The sequence below is a fragment of the Falco punctatus genome (genome assembly GCF_963210335.1).
Source record: "Falco punctatus genome assembly, chromosome: 3".
NCBI classification, from domain to species: domain Eukaryota; kingdom Metazoa; phylum Chordata; class Aves; order Falconiformes; family Falconidae; genus Falco; species Falco punctatus.
In genome coordinates this window covers 27167069-27188480 of record NC_137582.1, presented here as the reverse complement: position 1 = coordinate 27188480, position 21412 = coordinate 27167069, and the positions used below count along the sequence as shown (strand labels likewise).

Here is a 21412-nt window from a genome sequence, read left to right as displayed (position 1 = left end):
GCAGTTTCTTCTTCGTCTCCTGGATCACCTTGACCCATAGAGTGACAGAGTAATTTGTGTTGGAGGGGAGCTCAGAATCTGTCTAGTCCAACCCCTAACTTAAAGCAGGGTCAGCTGTGAGATCAGTGCAGGTTGCTCAGGGCTTTATCCAGTCAAATCTTGAAAATATTTAAGGACGAAAACTGCCCATTTTTTCTGGGTGACTTGATCCACTGCTTCGCTGTACCTATGGTAAAAATGTGCCTTCTTAAGTCAGTCAGAGCTTCTGTGAATTGCTTGCTCTTTCTTTTTGACACCCTTGTTGTACGACCTGGCAGGCTGCTGTTCGCTGCTCCCAAAGCCATCACTTCTCCAGGCAGAACTGCAGCCCCCCCAGCCTCCTCTCACAGGGCAGCTGCTCTAGCCCCAGCCATCCTGGTGGCCCTCCAATAAACTCATTCCGTCTTATCGATGTTATTGTTGTACTTTGGGTCTCTAACCTGGATACAACATGATAGATGTGGTCTAATGACTCTGGAGGGGAATAATTACCCCCTTTTGTCTATCGGTTATGTTCCTGTCAATACAACCAAGGCTGCCTTCTGGGCTGCCAGGGCTCACTGCTGGCCTGCTGGATCTTTTTTATTGTACAGTTTTCATTTACTAATTTAGCAGTTGGATGCTTTTTTAAGCAACATGGCTTAGTTCTGTAGTGAAATCAAGTTTTAGGAACTCCTTTGCAAGACAGTATATGTGAGCGTAGGTTAGTGAAATCGATAAAAAGATGGCACCAAACTGCTGAAGGAAAGATGTGAGAACTTTTGAAGTGAAGTAGGGTTTTTTTCACATGTTTGATAGAAATATTGATATTCCTTTTTACCGACATGTTTCAATTGGTGGCCTGACTTTATTGGAAATTAGGATGGTTTGGAAGGTGGGTTTTGCAAATGAGGCCACAGTCGGTTATTTATATTCAAGGTAGAAGTAGATTGGAATGTTCTGAACAATGGGGAAAAATGATGTTGGATAAGGAGTGGAGTAAGGAATGGATGTACAGTGGTTCCCTGTACATCCAGTAGATTTACTGGTTCAGGCACCGTATTGCTGCTCAGAAGTAGCACCACCATGTGTAGCTCTCTCTGTTATGCTAATGCAAGACAAGAATTCCAAGAGAGGAATAGTAGGACCAGGGCCAAGAGGTCAAGGTGTGCCTAACGCAAAACAAGAGCTGGCTGAAGGGAGAACAAGTTTGGAATAGTGCCAATGGGACTCATCAGAAGAAAAATATAGGGTTAAGAAAGCAGGATCCAAGTATTAGGAATAAAAAAGGAGGAAGATAGGATAGGATCCAGGACTACAAAGCAAAAGTCACGATCAGCAGCCAAGAATGACCTGAGCTAGAACTGGTTGCAGCTCCATATTGAAAAGCTCAAGGCAATCGTGGAGCTTATTATATACCTAATACCAAGCAGCGCAAGGATTAATCTCCCTGGTCAGTCCTTACATCTCCCAAGGGATTGGTGGATGCCAAGCGCAGCTGATAGCTGAAGCAGGGCTGTCAGAGGCTGACCTGGCTAGCTGTACCTCAGTTGTCTGGGCGGACCCTGACTGGAGTGACAAATGTAAGCACCGATTATTGACTTGGCTAAGTATGAATCACAGGCAAAGGCAGATTCATCAAAGCCTTCATCCTGGGTTTGTGTGTATGCAAGTGACAGATAAACATGTATTCACTCTACGTATTCATTTGTATATGGGATTTTGTAAAAAAATTACTTAGAATCTTTTACTTTATATAAATGTACTGTAATTGTAAATATTAATAAGTATTTCACTTTATTTTTAATGGCAGGGTTCATTAGACAGCCATTAACAAAGGTTTTAGAAAGAATCAAAAAATCCAGTAGCATTGATTCAAATAATGTGTACTAACTAAAACTTGCAATGTCTTTAGAGGCTGTAAACTTGCACCAAAAGCTACAGTTGAAATTACAGAACATTTTATACAATTGCTGTGCTCTGGCTGCTTGAGAGCTTTTGTCAGCGAGGCAAAGAACTATTGAAACAGTCCAGAATGGTTCTTTAATCTTCTTGTAGTAGCACAATGGACAATTGTCTGAAACATCTTCCCAATATTTTGATCAGTAAAAACACTGACCAGATTTGCATGTTCCTATGTAAGTGCTAGCAAATAAAAACTGATGAGTAGACTATATAAAAGAAGAAAAAAAAGAGAGATAATAAAATAGAAAGACGGTTGGAAATCACTGACAATTTCCATTGCCTGGACAACTGCATGACTGCATAGTCCAAGATGGAACAGTGGTAACAATAGATAAAAGCAATATGAAGCACTTTAAAACTCCCTTTGAATTAGAAGTACCAAAAGAGTTTCTTTTGAAGAACTAAGTATCGAGCAGATGTAGCTCTATGTGTCAGTCATACAGTGGTAGTTCACAAAGGGGTCAAAACATTTGCAGAGGTTGTTGTATTAGGAAGCAAAGCTTTTTCAGTGTTAATCTTGAATTTGTCACTACAGGAAACTAATTTACTGCAGTTACAAGGTATTGGCACAAACACTTAACTGGCACTTTTCTAGTGTCTCCAGCTGACTATTTTTCTAAGCTGAGGAAAGTGTTTTTAGAAACTTGAAGACGACTTTGATAGAATCTGTAATAATTTTATGTAATAATGATAACATTAAATTTATCCCATTCTTCAACACAGCAAAACAGGACAAAATTATCTTACCATTAAAACTACAAAAGTGACTTTTAATCAACCTCTCTGCTTGCAGCAGCCTTCCTATTGTTGAAACAGCTTGAAGAGGCTGGGTACTCTTACTGCTTTATGGGTCATAAAGGCCAGAATGCTGCCTTTATTATATGAGTCTTGATTGGGTTGGAAATGAAAATTTAACCTTCTTCCAATAAAAGAGCCATATATTTCCAGCATGGGGAATGACAGGAGATAATTTTCCTACTGCTGGGGCTGTTATTTTAAAAAGAATAAAAGAAAAAAAGAAAAGAAAGAGTATTTAATTAACCTGCGTAGTAGGCGGGTACACTTCACCACAGCCTGGACCTCCTGATTGTCCAACCCAGGGGACCTATCAGTGTGTGTGAGGTTCCCGTACTGTTCTTGTGCCCATGCTTTCTCCTGAGGGAAATTGGACCATAGAGGATAGTTGCTGGATCTGATGATCCAAACCTGTGGCCATGCTACAGCCAGGATCCAGCCATGGGAGCTGCAGTTCCCCAGCAGTGTGCATTCAGATGCTGCAAACTCCTACAGCATGGCACGTAGGACAGCCCTGCAGAGGGATGGGAAATGGTAGCAGTGTTTCAGATATAATGGGTGGATGGAACTTGGTTAATGATGACCTTTTCAGTCTAATAGTTGATCTTATCATACCGTCATTTAGAAAAAAGGAAAATGAAAACAAGGAAGTGTATGAAACATATGAAGATGTAATGCCTTGGGGCAGCTTTAGCCACACAACAACAGAAGAAATAATAGTGCAAAACTGTGCAAAAATGGTTGTGTTTTACAGTAATAGTATATGATATGAAAGAACTGAATACTTCTTAAAAATCAATATTCACATAGTGGAGGTGCCATTTTACTTTTGAGGCGGAGAGCAAAGGAGTACTTCCGAAACTGCCTTATACACAATTGCAATTTAAGAAACAAATGTAAAACTGAAATGCCAGCATGGCTTCTGTCAGACAAGCAGTTGTGTTTCCTTCTGTCTTCTGTGTTGCAGTTACTGAAACACTAACATGCAATACGCTATTATAATCCATTTCCTAAACAAAATTGGATTAGGTATAGGTCAAAAGTAGACCTTAGCAGCAGAATAAAGAGCAATTTGGAGCAGATTTAATGGATGACTATGAGGTATCTGAGCTTTGTCCAGCAAGAAATACAATTTAGTTTCAGCTTCTAGATGTTACTTTGGTAGGCAGCTAACAGATGCTGAGACTGTAACTCAGACAATGTGTAAATAAATCTTTTAAAACCAAACATTGTATATTAAGACATTCAGATTTCATGAAAGGATAAATTAACTTTTCCAGTTTCATATCTAAAGCATCCTGAAATAGTAAGGGTCAAATAATATTTCTATGCCTTCTCACCCAATTGAAAACATTTGATAGGATGTACCTTTACATACGATTGAGAAAAAAGAGACAAAGTAATGATCTGATCATCTTTTTTTATGTTATATTTCCAAAATTATTTACGTTTAAGTTGCTTTTCTTGCCATAGCAATTCTTAATCTTCACTGTATATCACTAGATTATTACTATTATATATACATTAGCTTTAAAAAAACCAAAACCAATAATGTTGTTTCATTTGTGAAAATGTCTGATTTGTTATATACATCACATTGCGATGAAAAATGTTTTAAGAACTGATGTTCTCCAGGTGTGGAAATGAAACAGACAGAACCAAACCCACAGGTTTTTGAAACTTTCAGTGTGCTGAAGAATGACTCTTTAGAATAACTGTGCAATGTTGATACTGTTTGCTACTTAATGCTGCTTGCATGTATTTAATTTAGAAGGGCTCATTTCCAGATAGTGCTTGGCAAGCTCAGTGTGGGTTCTGCAGGCTGAGGTCTGTTATTCGATGAACCAGCACAAGTAACTATCTATCCCCTAACTGGAATGTAATTAACGATTCCATCAATTATTTACATCTGACACTAAGGATAGCCACGTTAGGTCTGTAAGGCTAGCGGTGTGTCCATGTCTGAGGTCACTAGCCACTGGTGCTATGACAGCTGTTCACATAGGCATACACAACTTTGCTGTACATCAGCTTTGTTGGGAGCCAGGAGCAGCGTAGCCTTGGCAGCAAGAGTTCAGCATGGCAAGTACATCTGCTTGGGAGCCTTGGCAAATACAGAAGGCCTGAGGGCAGCTCTGTGCTGCCTTTTCTATAGTGTGTGATGGTAGCCCAGTACACCAGGCTGTACTTCCCAGTCTTTGTAGTTTTAGGCCAAATCAACACAAACTATACACATAACTTTGTCTTCAATGGAGAATTGTTCTAGGGAGGGTTAGGTGGGTGGAACTGATCAGATCAGACTCAGTATTCAGACATTTCGCTAGGCATAGTTGTTTTTTTCTTCTCCAAAGGGCTAAGTAGTTGCTCTTTTAAAAGCAGATGCTGAAAAAGAAAAATCCTTTTATTCTGGTATAATGTTCCATTATCTCTGATGATAAGGACGGCTGTTTAATCATTCTTTGTATGTGCCAAGTGAATATATCAATAATAATAGGTACTGTCGTCTTTGTCAAGCAATAATATTAATGGCACCGATAAAACCAGTCAGTAAATATTACAACACTTAAACGTAAGCACAGAAAAACCTTGTGAGTTTATGGCTAGCTAAGTGCACTCTCACACTTGAAGGGTGGGGAGGGGGTGAGTGGTTTGTCGATGTCTCACACTTGAAGGGTGGGGAGGGGGTGAGTGGTTTGTCAATGAACTCTAATACTGTACAGATCAGTATGAAATCGGGAAGCTGTATATAATTTTACTGTATAAACCAGCACAGATCAGGAAGCCAGCCGCAGCGTGTGCAACCATTTTAGCTATGCGTGCAGTTCAGGCGGTGCTTTGGTCACCATCTGCCACGGGTGCACAGTGCAACTTGCACAAGCATTTTTTCTTGTCTTTATCTCATTTCCCTGTCTTAAAACGGGCAAAATAACTTACTGTTTCTAAGTGTAAAATTCATTTGGGGTAAATAGGCACTCAAATGCTATTCTGAAAGGCTATTTGGACACTGCACAGTCCTTCAGAATACTTCTCAGTGTAACATGCCTTGCAAGAGAACAGAAGCAAATGATGTGTCTACCTCAGGAAAGGCAGTTATTCTAGAACTATAAAAAAAGAAGCAAATTTGATAGCTAAACCTAGACACCCTTCTTTTCTGCAGTACCACACAAGTCTGCCACATTACATTACAAATTATTTCCTCCAGGTGGCTCAGTCCAGTGTTGCCACCCTCAGAGTCCAGCAAGCCACTGATGTATTATACAGATTACTTTCTCCCGTTGTTTTCTTCCAGTCCTGTTTGTGCTGCTCTTCACGTCTTTCCATACTGTCTTCTTTCTATGTCAGTCAAACAATTACCTGGTGACCATCAACAATTGATCTTGCAGTACTATATTTCTGAAAATCTTGCCAAAATTTTGACAGATTTCTGTATACACAGGAATGTCTGTATATGAAGAGGAGAGGGAAAAATATCTTTCTGCTGTTTATTATATCTTCACACAGTGCAATGCAGAGTGGCACAGACTTAGCATTAAATTAGAGCTAACTTGTTTAATGAGAAAAAACAGCCATAAAATTTTGTTCACATCTAGTTTGAATACCTCTGCACAACACTGCTTTACGTTGTATGTGCTTACTGCTGATCACCAGTCACTTGTCAGTTCTGTTTGGAATATACTGTTGACAAGCTCGAAAACCGTTGTAATTTTTTAGTTTCTGAGGCATTTATACACTGTCAGCACAAATTATCTCTAGCCCTGTCCCATCTTTTCAGACTTCGCAGCCCAGCAGTTCAGCAGGATGTGGGGTTGGTTTGCACAGCTGCAACACCACTTTGTCTTTTGCATTGATAATCTCACCTATTTACTTTAAAAAGGTATAATTGTTAACGTTGCTCAAGTGGAAGTTCTTGTAAATAGGCTAGCCCCCAAAAGAGATGTGTATTTTATAGAATGTGCCAAGCACATTCTGTCTCCTGTTCAATCTTTCATGAGCTCAGTAATCATGGGCAAGTCACCAAGTCTCTCTGCTTTCCTTTCTTGCACTGGTGAAAGTGTTATGGTAAGAGTATTCTATGATGGTTTAGATGTCTTTTCTAAGGTTTGTGAAACCTTTGGAAGAGTTAGAAGTTTTGTACAAGCCACTCTGTGGGTGCGGCTGTGGAGCTAATACCTTGAATGGGATAGCAAAACAGAGTAAAATGAACAGAAACCAAGACATAACTTGTATTCTCTACCAGTTGAGAACTTCATTAGAAAAATTCAGGCAGTCTGACAAAGGCAGTTAAGAGAGCATCAGGGACCAGCTCCACAGCTGATTTGTGGTAATATGTCACTGACAACATCTGTATCTTTGTCCCTTTGCTGTTACAGTATCGGTCAGGACGGGATCCTCAGCGAGGCTCAGACAACATTTCCAATAAGTCTTCAGACAGCGATGTCAGTGATGTCTCCGCTGTGTCACGGACAAGCAGCGCTTCACGTTTCAGCAGTACAAGCTACATGTCTGTCCAGTCCGAGCGTCCAAGAGGAAACAAGAAAATAAGGTGAGCGTGACGAGCTGTAGTGCCAGCCATAGCCAAGTAATTTAAGTAACTGAACATTTGTCAATATTTGTATTTGAAGTTATTTTTTTGCCTGGGTTGAAATTTGCAGGGAGTTTGTAAAACGGTGGTTTAAATGTCTTCTTCATCTAATGCTCTTTGAGGACTTCGTGGTATTTGTTTTTAGCCAAGTTTTGTCATCTTGGGTTATAATAGCATACATTAAAATAACAAACATATGCTGTCAGCAAGCATTAGACACACTTAAACTTGCACTTTCTGAAAAACATTTTGTAAAATACTTAATATGGCTGAAAAGACAGTTTAACTTGAAAAGTCATGCCGGCAATGTCACAGGCACCTTTTAAGCCAGAGCTGATGAAGTTTTATAGAAGTCTTATTTAATAGTTACACAGATTAATTCAACTTATATAATACATAACACTAGTCCAGTTTAACTGTAGGCATACAACTGTTGCACTACTCTTCAACAAGATGTATATGATGTATCTGTTAGCAAAGCACAGTGCTGCCTTTGCCTGTGCCCTGCGCACACTCAGAGGAGCTTTGGCTGTAGAAGGAATGAAAGATCATTTTTCTTGCCTTCTGAGGTGTAACCCACCTGCATATCTCAGCAAAATTCAATGTCAGCCTATATTAATTCTCAGAAAATTTTCCTCTTGAGAGAAATGGTGCATTTGAAAAGATTATTTAAACATCTGCTTATATGAGCATTGTTAAGACCACATTGTTTCTGTCATACAGTCATGTATACTTTTCTAAATGTGATGTATTGCCACACAACTTTTATTCAAAAAGGGACTTAGACACCATCCTAAGACAATGTCCCAAGGATGTTGAGGTCTTAGCCAACATGATTTATCTTATGACTGCTTCCATCTGTCAGTTTTTATTTAATTTCTTTTGCATTTCCTTTCTTGTGAGTTCATGCATGCTCTTCGCCATGACTTTAACTTTAATTTATTCTTTTCTTTTTTCTTTTTGCATGCCTCTTTCAATTTTTTTTGACTTCAGAAGGAAAAGGGATATAGAGGGAAAAAAAGAGGGAGGGCTGGAAGGGAATGAACAAGGTGGAATATTTCCTGAGGAGGAAGAAAAAGAGGAGGAGGAGGAGGAGGAGGAGGAGGAGGAGGCGGAAAAAGCAAAGGAGCAAGAAATTAATGAAAAAGGGGAAGGGCAAGAAGTGACAGAGAACTGTGATAAGCAGGAAGTCAAAGGATCAGGGCATGATGAAAAAGCTCAAGAAGACCAAGCTGAGGAAGGGAAAGAGAATGACAGGTAAAATATACTTCTGTTTCTATAGACCTATTCTTCTTCCTGTACCAGAACCCTATTTGTCTTCTCCTTTTTTTCCTTTTGCTTAGCTTGTTGTCCATGTTCTCTGCAGCTTTTTTTGGTTTCAAACATGATGATTTCATATTTAAGCAAGTTTTACTCTCAGCTTCTGTGAACTTGTTCTGCATACCAAATGATTCAGCATACTAACTTGACTCATTATTATGCACGCAGCTACAGCATATTCTTTTTAATTTGTTGGGTTTTTTTTTTTTAATTGGTTTAGACCAATTGGTTTGGGTTTGAATATAATAACCAATAGAAATTTTAAGATTCCTCATTATATTCCCTGCTTGAATTATTATTTCAGGGGAAAATCCTTTCTTGAGTGATATCTCATCAATATCAAAACCATCTTTACTTTCATGTGTGGCAGTACTAAAGAAGAGAATTTGGATTTTTTTTTTTAATCCTCTTTGTGTAGGCTGATAAATGTGCATATTGACTGACAATCAACGTGGATAAGCAGAGTTTTCCATTGTTTTTATTCCATGTGAATAACTGTCATGGGTTTCTGTATTGTGGAGGGGTCATGTACCACTGCTGCTGTATTGTGTCCAGAAACATTTCAGCACAATTGGCTACAGTTTTATCAGATAATGTCCTAGATTCATACATTTTACTACAATTCCTTTGAACCATTACTTTTAATGTAAATGGGTGACATTTTGTATTGCAAAATCTATGTAATTTGCATTAAGAGAAATACGATATTCCTTCTTTCTTCATTAGCAAAAATTGAGTTTGAGATTTGCTGAGTATTCTTGAACCCCCTCTCACCTACACAAGAATGGCTGAAAATCTCAGAAAAAAAAAAAAAAAAGTTTAACCTGCTAATTGTGCACAACCTGTAGGTAACATGCGTGTAAAACTATGCTCATAAGTACTAGGGTAAGCACAGAGTGCTCTATGGCAGTCCACTTTCTTCCTTTGCTACAAAATTATGTGTGTACATGCCTGTACACACACACACACACGTAGACATGCACAAAGAAAAGGTGATACAAAAAGAGAATAAAAATGCACAGCTTTCCACCTGGGATGGTATAGGCCAGTATAGCCATACTACTGCTTTTATATATTAAGGTCCATCATTCCTTCACTCATGTGAATGCATTTTAGAATTCAGCAAAAGTTTAGAAACAGTTGTCTTTAAGACTACCTCGGCATACATGTTCCAGGGACTGCTAACTGGTAATGTGGAAAAAGATGTTTTAAAGATTTTTTTCTCTCCCGGCTCCCACTAAGTTCCCAGTTTAGTGGATCTGGAAGTCCTGTCTCTCAGAAAGCATGACCCTGTTCCTGGTTTCCAGCTTTCACTCAGGTTAGTCTTCAGCCAAGATGCTGTCCCCACAGAAAATAAAGTCCTCTGAGAAACAACTTCTTGTTCCCCATGCCAGCTTGTTCGTCTGCTCCCTGCCCTCAGGAAGAAGCAGCAGAAGTAGGGAGTCCCTACCTGCTAGAGAAACAAAATATTTTAAGTGACTGTTCTGCAGTGACACTTGTTTTTGTTAGATTTTGGTTCCCAGTGTGGAAATCAGCCTTTGGTATTATTTGCCCACTTTGCATGTTTTGGCTACTTTCAGTATGTAAATTGTGAATAAAAAGGGAAGTTTCTCTATATCCACCTTCTTTTTCCCCATGGTACAATAAATGCTCATCTTTTCAGTATTGTCTGAACATGCTTCTAGGGTAAGAAACAAACTGCAAAGTACAAATTGATTCCTGTATAAGTACAGGTATAGGTACATCTATACATTCATATACAATTGTGCATGATTAACACATTGAAATACCATGACTTGTGAATTCAGTGCACAAACCTGAAGGCAGAATTGACCCAAAGCGTTGTTGTAAATTCAGTGCCGCCTTCTCACTTCTTTGGCAATTTATAAAATACCTTATAACTTGCAATTTATAATAAATTTATATATATATATATAAGATACATTTTCAGACATGCCACCAATATTAAACAGTCACCAAAATGTTATTTAATAATTAAAAATATCAATAGGTATTGGAGATACCCAATAGAATCAAAGCAGCCTGTTCATCCATCACAGAACAATAGTAACTTGTCATCTAGTTCCTGAGATCCTGGACTTCAAGAAAAGTTATATTGCAGACGGGAATTTTCAACATACATTTTTACTTCAGAGGTACATCTTTAGTTGAACAGCAGTCACCTTTCCTCTGGGCAATTTGGAATGTGGGGGCTGCTCTCAATCACTCCAGCATCAAAAATTAGCTTATTAAGGACACATCATACCTCTTGATGTCACTGTGCTTATGTACTTTATAACGGTAACAGTCACATTAAGGGCTTCAATCTGCTGAGATCATAGGTGGGTTCAATGTAACTTAAATGACCGTGAAGACAGATATCATGGATCCATCCCATGCCTATTTTAAAGAGTCCCTCAGTGCAATAAGCTGCTTTAGCTTTTGGAGCACTGAAGCACAATAAATCAATAAAACTTTTTTGGCAGAAATAGCTGCAGCATCAGATTTTGCCTTCATTAAACCTTGTAAAACTAAACTTTGGCATATGGTTGACCTATAGGGAAAACATAATTATGTTCTTTCTTGGCGATAAGTGTCAGTAAGCAGAAAGCGTGGATCAAGCTTCCCTGTTGCAATTTTTAAGGATGCCTTATGTACAGTTCCCTGGCATTATATCTTATTCCAGCCCCCTGATGATTTCAAGGAGAAAAAAAAGCCCTCTTAGTTCTAATATGTGATTATTCATAATTTTTATTGCAGGAAATCTGTTTAAGTCTGCTCTAAATCTTAACCTTCCTTATTTTTCTAAATATCAATCCTAAGCATTAGCTCTGATAATCACAATAGATTTGTTTTATCATATGAATACACAGCAATTGTAATCACAGAGCAGGATCTCACTGTGCTACATGCTGTTGAAATACAGAAGAAAAATACAACCTCTGTTCCAAGCACACAGAGTCTAAATCATGAGATGACACATGAGTCTAGAGAGGGAAACACAGAGGAATTAAGAAATGTTCCACATGACACAAGATCGGGGACATCTTGGCAACAGGGAGTATTAAGAGGAGATTTGAAGAAAGAAAATAATTGTGAAGGTTTCTGGAGAACTCTTTTCAAGCATTAAAGTCAATGAGGAAAAAACATGAGGTGCTTACTAAAAATATATCTAGTGGATGATGGAGCAAGTCTGATGAGCAGCAGGAGCTGTTCTTTCAGTCTTGAATGTGAGAAGATAAATGTGATAAGGAACAACTGCTAAAATACTGGAAAATAAAGATGAATTATGTACAACTAGATAAAAGAGAGTATAGTTTTTTACTGATGTATGGAGAAAGGTGACAGCCAAACTGAAAGGCTATGAAACTTATCTTTCCTACAGTGTCCTGGAAGGCGTTAGGTTAGGTAAATTGCCAGGGCTGGAGAAAAGCATGGCAGTAGCTGGCATCTGAAATGGTGAGAGAGTGGACAAAGCAATTAGCTGTGTGGGTGGACAGAGAGGGTAGAGATGTGAAACAGGAAGCATGCACAAGTCACAAAAAAGTGGACCTAATATGAAGCCTGAATTAAAAGGCCTGCCCAGATAACCATTCTGAATGACACACATGATCCACACGACTGGGAGAAGAAGGAGACAACAGATCCTGGAGTGAAATACTGAGTTTAATGGTATTTTGCTGAGATGGGCGATTCACAAGGAGGTGCCAAAGAAAGGTTTTAGTGTAGGCAGGAGGAGACAAGGGAGATGAGAGGGAGTGTTCACTGCAGAAGGGATAATACTTTGATGTCATTGATAATGAGACAATGCCTGAGGGACAGGGACAGAGGAGACAGTGCTACAGCCCTGTGGGACTGTCACAGTTAACTCGGTGGGCAAAAAATGAGAATCTACTAGAGCACATTTTGAATGAGAGGTTAATGAAAGAAAAAATTGGGAGTGTATGAACTGTGGGAACTAAGGGAAGTAACATATTAGAGCATGGCTAATTGTAGCAAAGCAAAGCAGGGAACTGCACTTCTGAAATCTTAAGAAATCACTTAAGACTTTGGCAGTTTCAACTGAATGTAAAAAGGGGAAGACAGTTGTTTGGAAAGGCTTTAAAATGGAATTGGAAAACAAGAACTCAAGAGATTTACATAAAACAATGTGCTCAATTAATTCAGAGATGAAAAGGAGAAAGGAAATGTGGCTGTAGTTGCAGAACTGATGAGAGCAAGAGCAGAGGTACTGCATTACTTCTGAAGGGATATGCTAAAGCATGTTTCTATGATTTGGGGAAAGAGCCAGTGATGTGGCTAGAGGTAAGAATAAGGAGAGAGGCATGGGGGACAAGGAAATCAGAAGATAGCATACTACTACTTAGGCAAATCAAACATTTGAGGAAGGGGTCCAGTGATAAATTTCTGCATCTATGACAGGGGCAAAGGAAAGAAAACAAATGTATAAAGAGAAGAATGCAGAGACAGCACAGAAGAATCAGTCATGTGTTTTTGCTACGTATCGGGAGAAATCAATGACATCCCATGTGAAAAAAAGAAGTGACTGCTAAAGGACAGTAGAAAGAATAGAGCTGATTAAGTAGGAAGATGACACAACTGAGGAAGGAGAATTTGTAGTAGAAAAAGTCAGCTGGGGTGTAATATTGCAGAGGCACTTGAAGATGCAAGAAACAGAGTGCAGGATGTAGTTTTAAGTAATGAATTTCTTCAGATACAATTTTTTTTCTCTTCCTAGCGGTTCTTCATACTCTGTGCTCCTTCCCTTGTTGGCTATAAAGTTTCATTTCAAATTCACTTTCTAGTTCTTATATGTCATTCAGTCATTCAGTCAAAAAAAAATCTTTAAAGAATTTAATTTGTAAGTTTTAAAACTGATACCTGATGAGTATTTGTTCCTTAGTTTTCCATTATATTGTAATCTTGTTATTTCAGTTTTTATGAGCCTTCGACTGTGATTGCATCTATTATCAGTTAAATGCAGTGTTTTGCAAAGCTGGATGAAAACGCATGTTAATTCAGTCTGTGCAAGCTCTGTCACAAGGGTGGAAGCTAGTAACATTTTTTGAAAATCTATATTACGGTAAAACTATCCAAAACTGCAAAAGATAGCAAGCATCTAGAATCCATTTTCAATATGCATGTGCTGTTTGGTCTCTTAAAGCTATTTCAGAATTATTGTAATGATTGCTCCCACTGCACTGCTAGATGAAAGAAGTTAATTGTGCCTGACCTTTCTAGCCAAACAGGCCATGTGTTTGTAAGGGAAAGTTGTAGCCTGAGACTCTTTCCCCACTGCATGATCAGTCCTTTAGCAAAATTGCAGTATGGGCAGTCTATGGTCACAAGAGGTCTAGCTATATAGATATATACACATACGCAGAGATAAGGTTCATCCAAAATAATTTCTGCCACGAGGGGAGAGAGATAACTTGGATACCTTTATGTTAATGTTCATGTAATTTTTCAGGCAAAGCACGTCAGCAGGCAGCTTCCTGCAGCTCTTAACCCAATATGTTGTTCTAACAATTTTTTTAACATCACAACAAAGTGATCTTGCCATTCCTGGGTTTAGAATGGTAGGTTGCAGTACAATGTTCACCAGCTCTTCTCAGCTGCAATATGTCCTGTTACTCAGGACGCTGGGATAGGTATGATGGACAGAGTCCTTGAGCAAAAAGCAGCAACTTCATTTTGTGTCCTAACAAAACTCTTCTGCACACTTCTGACTAGGTAAGCAGAGAGCTGCTTATGTATTGCAAGTCTGTGACTCTGAAATCAGAGGACCAAATTTTATTTTATTTTTTTTTAAAGCAAGATTTCATTAGTATTATTGGGCTGGGTAGAATCTGTTAGCAGTTCACAGAGAATTCTTTCCCCATGTGAAGCACAGATTCAAAGCCACTACTTTCTGACGTAAGCTTTTTATCTTTAGTATTCCACAGTGAGGCAAATCTTCAAAAGCTGTAAATTTACATAGCTACTGGGTCTGTAGCAATACAGATAGTCAATAATTTGGCCAATTGGTTTTCTACACTTTTGTAGGTGACATGCAGAAAAAGATTATCTGTGACTTCTGGAAAAATGTTATGGAAAAGGAAAAAAAAAATCCAATGTTTCAGAAAGGAACTGTATGAATTCATGTATTTGTTGCAAAATCTGTACTGAAAGTAGAAAACAAATAATTTAAAAAATCTAGCAAAGTCATCTGTTTCTAAGTTATTTGTCACCATCTATGAAACCCTTGGAGACTCATTTTTTCCTGTTATTTCAAAGTACAAAAGCTGTATAGACTCCTTTACAACTAGGAAATGTATTTTGATCCACTGGGAAATAATAAAGTGACGAATTCAGAAGTACACATTATTAACAGGTGAACAGTGAAAATACCTCATTCGAACAGTCTGTAACTTTGATATATGCAGGGAACTCAGACATTTATTCTTTGAGAGCAACACATTATCATTGAGACTACTTCCCTCTCCATTGAATGTGGCCTGCTCTTTAACGTCTGTTAAGTCAGCTCTGACCTGTGATGCAGAAAACACTGATGTACTCCTGTTGCTAAAGGTTATTTAAAACCTGTGCATCAGTAGTTTGAAAATAAAAAGAAATGAGGTGCAGATGGAAAGCTCTGTAGACATGCAGGAAAGTAGGGATGAAAAGTAAAATTAAAATGACAATTTGAAGCAGCTATAACTGTTGAAATTAGTTTTTGCAATTTCGCGTGTGTTAAAAAAGACTCATGAAGGTATTTAAAATTAGATTGAATCATAAGCTCTTCAATAGACAGACTTTTTTATCTCAGTTTTTAGAGGATCGATCACAACAGGTCTGTGGACGAGAATAGCAATAGCAATAACTAAGGGTGATGTAGAAACTTGCAAAAACAAGGAACTGAATGTTGGAGCTCATCAGGCTTTTCTTTCTTTGATATTATGATTCAGTGGTTCTGTCTTAGCACTGTATGTTTTTACTATTTTTACCTGAGTATTGTTTTAATATAAAAGTGAAAAGATTCTGTAATATAGTTTCTTTACTGATTCCTCTAAATGTACTTCATTAAAAATAATTAGTAAGTTTATCACTTAGCCTGCTAAGAAACAAACATAAACTCTTTTTTGTTACTTCATAAAAGTATTTTAAAAACATAGTTACTGGTTCTGTGCCAGTGCCTTTGAAACACATTGCCAGACCTATCTGGCACGTATGATATTTTAAGGAAGGGTCAGGGCTCCCATGCTGGTCTTACCATTGCGTACTTAATACCTACGGTAAGATGATGTGCCAGTAGTTTGCCATTGCCATCTATCTGATTTTAATGTTATTTGACCAAGCATCTGAACATTTTGGTTCAGTACTATCACTGTACCTGCATGGTGTTAAAAATCCTCTTAGCCTATAAGGTCCATAAGGTGCTACCTAAACAAGCTGGGCCATTTGTCATCGGGTGGCCCCTAGCAGGAAATAACCCTGTGTATTTCCCTACAAATGCCACCGGGAGCCCAGCACTTCCCAGGTCGTAGCCGTAACACAAGCATGATTCATATGGAGGCCCAGGGTAAGCAAGAGGCGCCTTTGCTCCAAACATGCATGGTGTGCAAGGGGCATATGGCCTCAGCAGGGAGCTCTGGTCACAGACCTGTCCTGGCCAGGTCAGCAAAACAAGGTTTGCAGGCTTGTGTTCGGGAAGTTGTAAGCCATGTCTCCTCACATTTTCTTTTAATGATGGTCTTAACTTTTCTGTATGCTTTTCTGATTTCCCCCAGAGGCACAAAGTGACTCAAAGTCATTTTGTCAAAGTGACAGAAGTCAGGCAGGCAAGATCATGATGTCCCAGATAATGTCTCTTTGGTTGAAGTAATTATGGCTTCAGATCTCTTGCTCGTGTCCGTTTAGCTCTCAGTCCCAGAAGATCAATTCAGAGAGATGCTATGGGCTTGTGAGATGTTGGCAGTGCTTATTCTGACCCTGATTTTTCAGAGTCCTCAAGCAACCCGAGTTTACAAGGAATGAAGGAAACGTCGGAGTTGCTTTATTCTTTAGATGCTTGCTGCCACACACATACACATACACAGTACAATGAGCATGGGCACATCCACATTTCACAGCACTAATCAAAGCAATCCAGTCTTTCATGAGTGAAGTATACATGCAGCTGTATACTGCTGCAATATATTCAATCCATATTGAATACAGCAATTTATTTAAATAAAGCCCTTTTGGAATATCTGACCCTTCCCTGTCCAGCTCTAGATCTGTGATGCTATGTGATTTTTCCTTTAATGTAATCTCAGTTGTGCACCCTGTCCCTTTCCTGTACGTCTATCTTCCAAAGTTTTCTAGCTGTCAACGTGTTTTATAAGTAAGAAAATCTTCCTTATAGCTAATCTCAGTTTTGCAAGTAAAGATGATAAATCATGGTTCCTCTTACCCTGAAGCAACACAAGATGTTTCTTACCTCTATGTATTTTCGAGCATTTATGCCTTCAAGTCTGAAATTTTTCTCACTCTCCCAACTTGATTTTGCATTATTTCCCTGGTGGTTTTACGTCTTAAACACACAGTAGATTTTAAGTCTTGCTTATCAATTCACTGCTTGCTTTTCATTTCATAGAGCTCTTTTCAGCCCTTCTTCAAGGAGCAAATCTGGGCAGCACTAAGCAAGCTTGCAGTGTAGCTTGTGACTTATCCAGCACTGTTAATATAGAAAACAGAATGACCCCCCTCTCTTCTTTCTCTGTTGGAAGACTGTAATTCAACAGTACATTTGAATAAGCACATAGCATTTAACTTTCAGATTAAGTACGTGCAAGGTGCAGCTATGTGAGAAGCACTCTCAATTAAATCAGGTTGCTCCCTGTCAGTTTTAATTCAGCAAGCTTTTTGTTAACATGCTTTTACAAATGCAACTGCTTCTTTGCCAGGTTGGGTTAAAGATGACGCTTTCTAACTCAGATTTTGAATGTTATTAAAAACTTACTTTGTCTGTTTAGAACTTACTTTATTACCAAGCCTTCAGAGCTCATATGGACTGCTTATATTTACAAGTAAATATGGCAGCTGACTAATGCAAGACTTTTGGACTTCAGTGTTCTTGTTAGCCCTTTTTTGCATTCACACGTAGTAAATGGCTGGTTTAGTTCACTGTATTAAAGAAAGGGATATCTTCCAAGATTCACTACTTTTAGCAGGGTAATAAACTTTTCTGTAACTTTTTAAAGGAAAACTTGAAAGTTTATCAACAGTGGATGAATATGAATATAGTAATGTTCATTATAATGTTAATTTAATTTAAATTAAAAAGATGCTATAATTTTTTTAAATTGTTATAAATTGTATTTTTACATAAGAAGTAGCTGATTATTCTCTCAGACATGGTGAGAAATTTCATCAAAAATCTCTGAAGCTCTGTGAAGAATTCAACTGCTAGTGTTTGGAAAGAGTCATCTGTTGCAGTGGTTTTTCTGCATCACTCATTTGTTGTGGCAATGTTTGGTATGTAGTCCAACGGTCTGATCCCAAACAATTTTGAAATTTGTTTGTATTAAAAAAAATGCCAGGCATAATATAGGAAAAGATATACATCATTAATTTATAATGATGAAGCAGCGTGCAGAGCTTGATTCATTAATTTATAATGATGAAGCAGCGTGCAGAGCTTGATATCTAGCAGAGCGGGGAAAATCCAGTTCAAGTCAACCTATGTACTGTAACAGGCAAGGTATTTCCGATTTGTAATGAAAGAGACCTTTGAAACAGATAATTCATATAAAAATATTGTTACTTTTGTTTTGAGATGCACACACAAGTTTTCTTTGAATAGTAATATAAATAATAAAATACATTACTATCACTGCTTTACTGTTTCCCACCAACTTTCTTGTTAGAATTTCAATAAAATAAACCTAATGTTTAAGTCAGTCCAGTAGCTATTAGAGATTTTTATAACAAATGAGTTAGGATGATAATTTTTGACCATGTGAATCTCAGGAGACTAAGTCATTACAGTTTGGAACCTGCAGTGTCTCTCTCTGATGTGAACTGGCAGATCGGTATGTGCACTGGCCGCAAGCATTGTTCCCATGAAAATGTTATTTCCTACCTCACAGCTGCGCCCCTAATGCTGCTTTTGTTAAATTTCTGCAGCAAATTAATGAAATGAGACCCTCTCCAATTGAGTTGAGGTCTATTAAGAATGGCAGTAGAATTCCTCTCCTGCTTGTAAAAAGCTGTAAACAACATCTTCAGTGGGTCTTCCAGTCTCACAAGAGTAACATGTTAGCAAATATCTATTGCACAATTGAAAAATTATTAAAATCCTTTCCCTAGGATATCACAGCACACAGCTGTACTCCACACTTGGCAAAGTGGATTTTTACTGTTGCAAGTGTTTTATTTTCAGTAGGGATCATTACCAGAGAACTCAGCTAAATGACAGAGAGGTAGTAATATTGACTTTGCACTGGGGAAAAAATGAAACCTGCAAGATCTGCCAAATTACTTAAGTGTGAATCTGATTATCCAATACATACACATTTGACAGAGCAACAAGATTGTATGTTTTCATTTCCAGCTCTGCTGTAACAATGACTGAAAAATACAAACAAAATCCTAAAACATCCCACATACAATATACAGTGGATAGTACTGTTATCTTGTCCTTAACATTTAAAAATAATGATATTGTAGACTGGAAAAATATCTTTGCTTCTTTGTACTGGTTTTAGTGAAGTGTATTTGCTGGTAAGTGAAAAAGAATCAAAATTGTCATAATTTTAGTCTATCATTCTTACTTGGAAACAGATGGATTGCATTTTTATTTATTCTTTGTAGAATAGGTCATATTCTGTGTAATTTGTTAGTAGTGATGGAGTCACTGGGTGCAAGGATTCTGTACTGCTCCCTGTGCTGCTTTCTGCCACGGACTGATACAGTTCAGGGCCAGGGCTGGATTTAAAAGTTGGGTTTATATAACTTTAGCAGTACTTTACTCCTGCAGAACTCCTGCTGATGTGATACCAACTTTCCGTGTTAGTGAAGAGGGAAGAAGAAGCTTTTCTACATCTACCAACACAAATTATTTGTCTTAGCAGTATGTTAGTGAGGAAGATGCTGGAAGGAAGAGCAGGGAGAGGAAGACAGGAGAAGATGCCGGTAACAGTTATGGTTTGTGGGAAACAACCATTCGGTTCAGCAAATCACTGGCTAAACTACAGGGCCGGAGTTCCTGTTGCTGGGGCGTATTTTGAGCTGGCAGATAGATTGCTATATTATTTAACAAATGAGACACAGTGAAAGAGAGGTATTCACCTTACAAGAGTGAAATTATCATTCTGATAAGTCAAGGAGAGAAAATGAGACAGTGGCAGAGGATGTCTGAAAGGATATGATCTGTGTTTTTTGAATGATTGTGGTGTCCTAAGTTTTGGGCATGTTGGGCATGTTCGTCATTTGTATTTCTTGTCTATGGAGGAAGCCTAAGTCAATGTATTTTCCTAGTTTAGCCTTTCTCATCGCTGCTTGTTGGACTGCTTAATGTACAGGAAGAACAGGCAGTACTGCCTTGTTCAGCAGTGCAGGATGCCCACAAAATATCTTAATAGGGTTCTTTAACCTATGGGACTTCATAATTGCTTTTTATAGCAGTAACAGCTTTCAGGGGAGTCATTTTCTTTAGTTCTTCTATCCCCATTCTGGTTGGTTTGCCACATATTGTAAATTTCAAAAGGCATGTTATCATAACATAAGGACTCCCAGGTGTCAGTGTTTTTTGTTTTTTTTTTTTATTTTATTTTTATTTTTATTTTGTGTTTTGTTTTGTTTTTCTGGCCTAAACAAAAGGTTCCTGAGGACAGTTGGCACTTACTGGACTAATCAGCCAGTTGCTATAAAAAGTTTCTGTTTCTGTAGGCACAACCTGACCAGCTAGTAAGATACCTTCCAACTCTGCAATGGATTCTAGAGCTGCAGCTGAAGACTGCAGGTTTTTAACTATGACTTCCCAATTGGTCTATAGGAAACAATGAGGATTCAGCATGTCTGCAACTGCTTCATGGAAAATATAACAGCAGCCAACTATATTATCCATCAGTTCTAAAATTAGTATTTTCTTGTAAGATTATTAACACTTTTAAAGCACTAATAAGTCAGTCAGAAACTGGGAGAGGTTAGATGAAGTTTCTGACTTGTTTTTTACTTCTTAATATCCAAAAATGTTGATTAAACCAAGTTTTTATCTGGAACCTGTTTGCCTAGGATCTGGAGCACAAGCTGCCCAGGGAAGTGGTTGAGTAACCATCCCTGGAGGGGGGTATTTAAAAGATGTGTACATGTGGACCTAAGGTATACGGTTGAGTGGTTGACTTAGCAGTGCCAGTTAATGGTTGGACTTGATGATCTTAAAGGTCTTTTCCAACCTAAATAATTCTGTGATTCTAAGAGTTACCAGCTGTACTGTTGGATATAGAGTAGCTTCAAATCAGTTTCTCTGCCTTTAGGGCAGAATCGTTTTGCATGGTGAAATCTTCCCTTTCCTTAACCCAAGCCTCACAAACAGTTGCTTTCCTTCTTGGTCAAATATCAAGGAAGTGGTTTGTCTAAAGCAGGAGATACCAAAACCAAAGCAATGCCTCCATTCCCTGCCTCCCTTCTCTGATGATATCCTTAGGCACTTCAGGTATTCCCCTCTGGCTATGCACCATCTCCAAAAGAGATAATTTTCCAAGTAGC

General features: G+C 38.3%; 1 protein-coding gene across 46 annotated transcripts in view; it reads left to right on the top strand.

Annotated features, from left to right (window-relative positions):
* RIMS2 (regulating synaptic membrane exocytosis 2) overlaps positions 1–21412 on the top strand; it is a 511335-nt gene that overhangs the window by 422091 nt on the left and 67832 nt on the right. For 45 of the 46 annotated variants that reach the window (XM_080377968.1, XM_080377979.1, XM_080377978.1 and 42 more), the window contains 2 exons: positions 7149–7321; positions 8354–8617. In XM_080377968.1, the coding sequence (XP_080234094.1) occupies positions 7149–7321; positions 8354–8617 (437 nt within the window). The remainder of the gene's footprint in view (positions 1–7148; positions 7322–8353; positions 8618–21412) is intronic. The other variant, XM_080377986.1, reaches the window with a different exon arrangement.